Source organism: Phasianus colchicus, chromosome 12 (assembly GCF_987193195.1).
Source record: "Phasianus colchicus chromosome 12, bPhaCol1.hap1.1, whole genome shotgun sequence".
NCBI classification, from domain to species: domain Eukaryota; kingdom Metazoa; phylum Chordata; class Aves; order Galliformes; family Phasianidae; genus Phasianus; species Phasianus colchicus.
Window position 1 is genome coordinate 4740562 of NC_143447.1, and position 8664 is coordinate 4749225.

At 49.3% G+C, this 8664-nt stretch overlaps 1 protein-coding gene across 1 annotated transcript; it reads left to right on the forward strand.

Annotated features, from left to right (window-relative positions):
- The first annotated feature begins 3914 nt into the window (after positions 1-3914).
- LOC116244613 (C2 calcium-dependent domain-containing protein 4C-like) lies at positions 3915-7910 on the forward strand. Its single transcript, XM_031616422.2, has 2 exons — positions 3915-5816; positions 6102-7910. The coding sequence occupies exon 2, from the start codon at positions 6157-6159 to the stop codon at positions 7441-7443; it is 1287 nt and encodes a 428-aa protein (XP_031472282.2). The 5' UTR covers positions 3915-5816; positions 6102-6156; the 3' UTR covers positions 7444-7910.
- Positions 7911-8664: the final 754 nt, after the last annotated feature.

An 8664-nucleotide genomic window follows, 5' to 3' on the forward strand; every position in this document is an offset into this window, starting at 1 on the left:
TGCAGCACACAGCTACTGCAGAGGGACAGGTCACAGATCAGATGAAGAATTTAAGCCAGCTGGTTTTCGTACTCCTGTGCCAAAGGCTGTGGAGTTCCACAGGCATATCAGAGGGTAAAATACATTTCAGAAGCTTGTAGTTGGTCATGTTGGATTTTAAGATCTATTGCATGAACAATTTTCTTTCTTTCCTGCCAGGTCACACCTTGCTAAAATGGTTGTTTACTCTTCACCTTTGCTGATAGATGATGTTCTGTAGCCCATACAGAAAAGGAAAACCAAAAGCAATACAGATCTTGGATGGAGCTGATACTGTCAGCACAATGAGGGTTTGTCATCAGGCACTCCCTGGCAAGGACGTATCACCTTTCTGCTCCTTCTTTTCTAGAATTAAGAGTATTCCTGTGATGAACCATTTGCTGCAAAATACACAGTTAGCAAGCAAGAGCATAGTCTAGATCTGAAGGGCTACATGTTATAGGTCTGAGGAAATACTTTGATTCCTCCTTGAATTTGATTCCCATCAGTTTGGAAAGAACTCCAAGTATAATCTTTGAATAATTTTTCTATCTTGGGCATTTTCCATGAGGGAGAGGCCAGTCAGATCTGGGGGCAGGATATAGATGAAAACCAGCAGTGATTCTTGCTAGCACCAAATGTCAGAGCTAGGAGTAGATGGCGATTTTCAAATGTTATCTGAAGCAAAGCTTTGCACTGTACCAAAAGCAACCTTTTTTTTTTTTTTTAATTAGGTGCTGCTGACTAGCGATACAACTCTGAAATGGATTGCACTTACACGATTTTTTCCTATCCACCAAGATGCTGAAGCCAGTCCTATCAGTGTGCCACTTTCTTCATATACACAAAACGTTCAACCAAATTTTAATACTTGTAAGGGAATCCTCTTCTGATTCATCAAGTTTCTTCTTAATGTTTTACTTGTGAGGTCTGAGTGGAGCTGCCTGGACTGGCAGTGGCTGCCTTACCTGACTGCAAAGCAGGAATATCTCCAAGCCAAACCTTTGATCAAACTCAGGAGTCTAGGGATCAGCTGATATAAGTAAATAGGGGTTCACCATGTGACGAGGAGAGGAGGGAATCAGCTCTGCATTTAAATTTATGGGTTTTTTTTAACTACTTAAAAAACATTTCTCTCAAGTTTTAAATAGCATGTCTAACTTGGTGTTTGTCCCTGAGAAATACTCTAGCTGTATAGCTGAAGAGCACAAAATACTGATGCGATTAGTATTCTGCAACAACAATAGCTTTAACAGCAGCAGACTCTGAATCACATTCTCATGTGCTCCTAGAGGTGTTTTTTCAGGCACGCACTCCTGCATGCACACCTTAGGAGCCTTCCACCTGACAGCAGAATTCCCTATCCCCCAAAATGGGCAGTGGCTCCTTGATGCTTGCTGTTATGGTCTGCAGCTGAGCAGGGGAGTCCTGGCTCCTTGGAGCTGTCATATTCATAGGCTCTCAGAGAACACTGTGTGGCCTGCGGGCAGCTGCAGTTAATGTTATCATAGGTGAGCCTAGAAAGTCTGCTTATTCACCAACACCCCCGTCTTTGCAGCCTGTGACATGGGAGGGAAGTGATGTCTGTCAACACATCTATTTTAAAATGTTTAACACTCTGAATTAAGACCTGGCATGTTCTGACAAGGTAAATCATCCTTTTTGAAATGGCCTTGGCTTGCTGCCTCATTCATTCTCATGAGTGTTGTTTGTACTAGCAGGTTGTTACTTCAATACAGCAACGTCACCTAGTGCACTTAAGCTTTATACGTACTGTACCTGCAGGACACGCTGCAGCCATCCAGGAAGGCTCAACAGCCTATGTTTGAGGTGCAGTAGAGAACTAACCTTTCCTTCCTTCTGTTTAAGGTTGTTTCCGGTCTGTGCTCTTTGGATAAGGACAGTGTGTGAGTGTGGAAGGGAAAATAATATAAATGTTGTAAATGTTTTCAGGTTTGAAATAGATATGAAGGAGATACTGCCTGGGATTGGGTATATCTCCATTTTAAACACGGAGAAGCATTTAAAGCAACATGTGGCTAGGTGCCTCTGTAGTACCGTACTTCAGACTGAGACCAGACTGCTTTTGCTGAGTTCAGTGGCAGTGGAATTAGGACAGCATAATCTCTTTGGCTTTTGTATGGCAAGTGTAAGCTTCTTGTCACAGGACCATATAATACACTACAAAGAAAGAATTCTTCAGATCAACCTGGTGGGTCAGGACGATGCATACTGCTGAGACACAAGGCACTCTGTACACTCTGCATAAAGCCTAAGTGTGCCTGAAGGGCCCTGTCACTCACGTGCTCTTGCTGCCAAGCAGCATTCATTCTTCTGTTCTTTCATTCATATGTTCAGAGGAGCAAGGGCACTTACAAAACTGCATAGGAATTGGCCTTTGCTGATGAGATAAAATACCAGCTGCTACATGATATGAAATAGCATAAGAAAGAAAGTTTACAGATTAGATTTGCTGGACCTCTGCAATTCCTGAGCACGCTACACAAATGACTGATCTAGGCTGGAAGTGGTGAGCAGGCTGCTATGAGACCTTTGTCCAAATGACAGGAATGAATCAATGTGCTAAATATTTGCTTATGATATTGATATCTAACAAAAAAAAAAGTCCAAATGCCTCTCAGTCTATTGAGGATGTTTTCTCAGGAAACTACAACTGAATGTTGGAAGTCTTTGCCACCTCATCCCTGCTGTCCTTGCAAGTTCCCTATTACTCCCTATACAGTTGACAGTCCAAAAAGGTTTTCTTTTTCTCTTGTTCCTCTTGGCTGGATGTGCCAGGCAGGAAGGGTGGAGTCGGAGCTTCTTCCAGGGAGCTGGGTCTCTGTTGGGACTGCCAAGCCCTAGGGGAGGTGATGTGCCCTGAGCTGGGGTGGGGAGCTCCTGTGCTGTGCATCTGCACCTCAGGACCCACTGTCACTGTGAAAGGCTTTCCCTTGGGTTTCCTTCCAGTCCCTTGAGCCAATCACTGCCATAAATGACCAATGGGCTGGAGCACCTCTCCTATTACGAAAGGTTGAGGGAGCTGGGTTTGTTTAGCTTGGAGAAGAGAAGACTGGGGGAAACCTCACTGTAGTCTTCCAGTATTTGAAGAAAGCTTACAAACAGGAAGGCAATCGACACAACCTGCTAGTTATACAACAAGGGGGAATGGCTTTAAATTGAAACAGGAGACATCTAGGTTAGACGTCAGGAAGAAGTTCTTTACTCAGAGGGTGGTGAAGCACTGGCACAGCTGCCCAGAGAAACTGTGGGTGCCCCATCCCTGGAGGTGTTCAGAACCACCTGACCTGCTGGGACACAGCTAACCCACAGCAGGGGGTGGGTGGGCTTTAAGGTATCCTTCAGCCTAAGCCATTCTGTGACAGAGGAATACCTGGAACACATCTCTGGATTACTGTAAACACTCCACAGAGATGTCTTCTACCAAAACAGCTGCACTGGACAGGCTGTGCAGTTGTACAAGCTAAGGATGCTCTCCTTCCATTACAGAAATAGTCTACAGTAGCTGGGTGTGGGGTGTACACGCATATTATCTCCACGCTCGGCAGCTTGTAGAGCTACCCGTGTTTCTTTAACAAATAAGCAGGGCACTGCTTTGTTTGAGGGAGAATGAAATCATTTGTAAACTAAACCCTGAATGGAGAACTTCCGGTGGATGAGGCCGGGAAGCCTTCATACTCGAGGCCGGCGCAGCCCCGGCAGCCGCAGCACGCGGCCGACAGGGGGCGCCAGGGGGCCGCCGCTGCCCCGCGGCTCCGGGAACGAAAGCGGTGCGGAGCTGCCGAACAGCGGCTGGGCTCGGTCGCCCCGTGTCGCACGGCTGGGGCTCCGCTGTCCCGGCTCGTCCGGCACAGGTCGTGAAGTTCCACCCGATGTTGGACACGGGGGGTTGGGAAAGCCTCAGCCACGTGTTATAGCCTTTCCCGTTTAGAAGAGGCGTTTTTATAGCAACAGGAAGCTTACTTACTTTCTAATTACGCTCTGAAACTAATAGAGGAAAAGAGCAATTCTTTTGAAGGCAGGAAGCTAAACAGCTAATCGTGTGCTGGAGTGCCTATTTCCAGGGGGATGTACGAGTACTCTAGGGCCACTGAGCTGCCAGCACAGCTGTCTGTAAATGTCTGTAAACCACAGTGTGGCTGGGAGGGGGTTCACAGCACCCACCGTTAGGCACCTGCTTGTCCTCAGTCACCGGAGGGAGGGGCTGACAGATGAGGGGATTTGGGGAGGGGAATCTCTAGCAATATTTTTTACTAAGTGTAGATGAAGGATAATGGAAATGGTGCACTAAAGCAGGCTAGCTGCTTTATTACACTGTGCCATGATGGCCAGCTCTGGGCAACTTCCGTGAATTGTCACTAGAAATAATAAGCTTCCCTCTAGAAAGCTCCAATTTCTTCACTCTTCTCCATTTTTAGAGGCCAAGCTTTCTCTGATATTAAAGGCAGAGGCGTGGGACGAAGCTCCCTTACTCTGTGGAAGTTCTGTGGTATGCAGCATGGGATGTGGTGCTACACCACCCCAATGCCACTGTAGTGGGTGCCACGCAGCTCTGCTGCCCAAAGGAGCTTGTTCCCACGTGCTGGGGAAGGTGCAGGATCCCCCTCCAGACCCCTCTGCATTAGCTTGCAGAGCGCTTTTGGGTATTTCGATCGTGTCTTATTTAACCCCCTAGAGGATGATTACGAAAGTGAAGCTTGTAAAATGAGCAGCAGTGAGGCAGGGCTCAGCCTCTGGACACGTGTGTTCCCAGCTGAACCTTTCAGCAGGTTCAAAATGTTCCCTGCCCCTGCAACCCACTTGATCTGTTTCCTCTGAGCACATCCAGTCTATTCCAAGCCACGTAAACATGAACTTTAGCTCTTCGGGGAGAAGAGGAAAGACAAAATTGCTCCTGTCACTGTGTTACAGGCATTCAGCTTCAGCTGAGCTTCAGCTAACCTCTCACAGGTGTGCAGTGAAGGTTTCTCTTAGCAGCCTTTAGCACAATCATAAAGAGTCTGCAGAGCTCCGTTTGTGTTCTGCTGCATTGCAGAGCTGTGCTGGGAAGCTCACGGATCCCACCGTGCCCTGTGCGACATAAGGGACTCTATGGAACATAAGGGACATGCATGCCTGCATTTTTAAAATGCTCTTTGTCAAGGTGACTTGCAAAAGCGTTTCTTTGCCCCCTTTCTACTTATTTCGCCCGCATTCTGGTTGCTCTGTTGCTCTGTATCAGTGACAGGTGCTGCCTCGGGGTTTATTTGTCTCATGCTCTTTGTGGATAGCCCGGAGAGGGGACACGCACCCCGATGCAGAAAAGCAGCCACGTCTTTTTCAAATGAGGTGGGAAAACCGCGCTCCACGCTTCCTACTGCTCTTAGTTTGGAAAACAGCCAGGCTCTCAAGAAGAAAGGATGCACTGAGACAATTCTGCCTTTGTACTGCGTTTGATAGATAATCTCGAAAGCGGCCTCGAATGAAAAGCAGCTGGAAACGGGGAGGACGAGGGGCGGCTGTGGGTCAGGGTCAGCTCTCCCCAGCCGGGCGCTGCTCTGCGACGGCGCGAGGCGCAAACCGAGAAGAGCTTTTTCGCCAAGTGCTCGTTTTGCGACCGCTCCATCCCGAGCCGCTCCAGGCTCGGCTCGGAGCGCGGAGGCACGGCGGGGCGTTCCGGCCCCGCAGCCCCCCCGCTGCCTCCGTCCCTCCCTCCCTGTGGGAGGCGCCCGGCGCCGCTAGAAAAGGACCGGCAGCCGCGGAGACACCGGAGTGGAGTGCCGCTGGAAGCCGGCGAGGTAGGGCTTGGGCTCCGCTCGGCTCGGGGGGAGCAGGGAGCGGTCGCTCGGGGAGGGCTCCCGGTAGCGACTCGATGTCGTTGAGCCTCTCTTTGGTGGCTTCATTTTGTCCTTGCGGCAAAATCCATGAGACTTTACTGACTGCAGCGTGCCGAGCAGAGGCTGCTTTGGACGTGCGGACTGCATTTGCGCCGGTCCCGCCGTTCTCAGCATCCTCAGTGCTTTGCTTTGTTGCAGCGTGCCTGGGAAGCACGTTAATGTAGTTTTGCATTTCTGTGTCTGCAGGTAGATTTGCCTTCTCGGCTCTTCCCCTTTGCGGACCTCCCGTCTGGGTGCAACGATGTGGTTCTTGGACAAGATCAGAGCGTCACAGGGAAGCAGGAACCTCCCGTGCACCTCCTTCTTGGGCCTGCCACCCAGCCAACATCTGCTGGAAAAAGCCCGCCTGGGGGCTGCTGCTTTTCCCAACGTGCTCACCCCGGACAGAATCCCGGAATTCTGCATCCCCCCCCGGCTGAGCACCGCTGCTCCTGCTGGCTCCCGCCAGCACCACGGTTCGGAGGATGCACATCTCAGTTCTGCTGACCACAGCTCCAGCTCTTCTTTGCCCCACTTCATCCAGGTGGAAAGTGCTGAAGAGTTCCCAGTGCTTGAGGAAGAAGGCACCAACTCAGATCCGCAGTCCCAAGCAGCGCTCTCCCTGCCTCACTTCCCCAGAGCTCCCACTTCCTACGGCTTCTGCACTTTGCTGGAGAGTCCCCACACCAGGAGAAAGGAATCGATCTTCCACGGTGACACATGTGGGGCTCTGCCCAGCCTGACGCTGCCTCGATCCAGAGCTAACACATTTGGTGGTAAAGGGAACACGTCCAATCCCATCGCTATCAGCTTCACGTCGGTAAGGCTGCCTCCCAGGCACCTGCGCAGGCAGGGTGCTTGCGACAGCGACACTGCCTCCTCCAGCGACTCCTCTCCTTTCAGCTCCCCGCTTCTCAGCAGATCGCCTCCCAGATCCTGCTCCTTGGTCAAGGCACGAAGTCAGGAAGGGTTGCTCTGCCGAGCACTGAAGGCCAAGAACAAATCTGGCATGTCCAGGAATAATTCTCTGTCTACAGAGGAGAGCAGCTCCACTGATAACAGCCCCAGTGCCATCAGGCGGGCCTCGGAGGGGCTGCTCGCTGCACGGAGCTGCAGTGTGTCTTGTTCTCCCCTCTTTCCCCTGGACTTTGCCCGTGGCCGGCAGAGACTGGTGGGAGAGAGCACAGTAGTCATGGACAAGGGGGGCATGTTGAGGCTGTCAGCTGAATACTGCTCAGAAAATGAAAGGCTGAGGATCCGTCTGATCAGTGCAGAGGGTTTATACGATGACTCTGTAGAGCCCAAAAACATAAACTGCTGCATCACCCTCTCCCTGGTGCCAGGGAAAACACAGAAGCAGAGAAGCACTGTTATAAAGAGAAGCAGGAATCCCATCTTCAATGAGGACTTCTTTTTTGATGGCATTGCAGAGGAAGAACTCCTCAGCCACTCTGTGAGGATGAAAGCAACAAATAAAGGGTGCAGCATGAAACGGGACTACACCTTAGGAGAACAGGAGTTGTCTTTAATGAGTATGTTGTCCTTGTAATACTTCAAACAGACTGATTTTGTATTCTGAAAGTTTTCTACTAAATAAAGTTTTGGTTTCTTTTTCTTATAGAATACTTGAAAACACTGTGTCATTTGGTATTGTTTTCATGCCAGTGTGCCTTTACACTTTGAGCTCTGCAAGGCATTTGTTGCTAAATTCCATGGTGGCTGTGGAGCAGAGCTGCCTGTGAAGGTGAAGAAGAAAGGAGAAGGGCTGGTTTGCCATTAGGATCAAGTGTTAAGCAGATTCCAAGTTAAAGCTGTTTTGTTTATGGTTCTGAGGAGGAAAAAGGGTTGTTTTTCATTTCCTCTGATCCCTAAAGCACACACTCAGCATGTGCATGCAGCAGGCACTAAACTCTGGCAGCACCCAGGTAATAGATCAGTTAAATAGACCGTTTTAACAGCACCCATATTTACAGGCAGGAACATTTTAATGTGCCTTATGTTTGGGGAGCGAGAGAGATGGTTCATTTGGTAATTCCCCCTTCCAGAACATGGGGGGAGGATTTGGATTTCCAAAACAGGCATTAACAGTTTTCCTTGTTTTGAAAATAACGCAGTCAGCTTCTGCTGAGCAGCAGCTACGTGCTGCTGTGTGCAGGCTCAGCTCTCTCTCACTGACCTGTGCTGTCACATTACGCAGTCAGGTGACTCCTGCTTTGCGTCACTATGGAGAGGGTGACTGCTGTTAGCGCACTTAGCATCTTCATTTACCCTTCCTTTCCGTGGTTGATTTCACAGCTGCCTGGGTGAAGTTGCCAGGTAATTGTGTTTTGATCAGGAACGTACCCTGGAGCTCTAGCTCTCAGCAACTGAGCTACTGCATCCCTTCATTAACTAAGGCAGAGAGATCCGTGCTGGATGGGCAAAAGATGGCTTGGGATCTCTGCACTGAATTCCTGCTGCAGCTACTAACTTGTCGTGTATCTTCTTCAAGGTATCAGGATGAAATAAGGATCTCCTTTTTCTGTACTGTACCAGCAAACATTGAGTGGCTGAGGTGCTGGCTTTAACATCATAAGAACTTTAAAACTGCATTCTGGAGGCACCTCCTCCTTCCTTTTTTTTCTCATTTTTTTCTCTGCTGAAGTGGGCTGTGCAAGTGTGAGGAGGCAGAAATTGTCTTGAAAGTCCAGGACTGTTGCTGCACCCCCCCTTGATTAAATTACAGGTAGATAGGCAGGGGGCCATAGGAAAAGGTTTTTTTCAGAGTTCA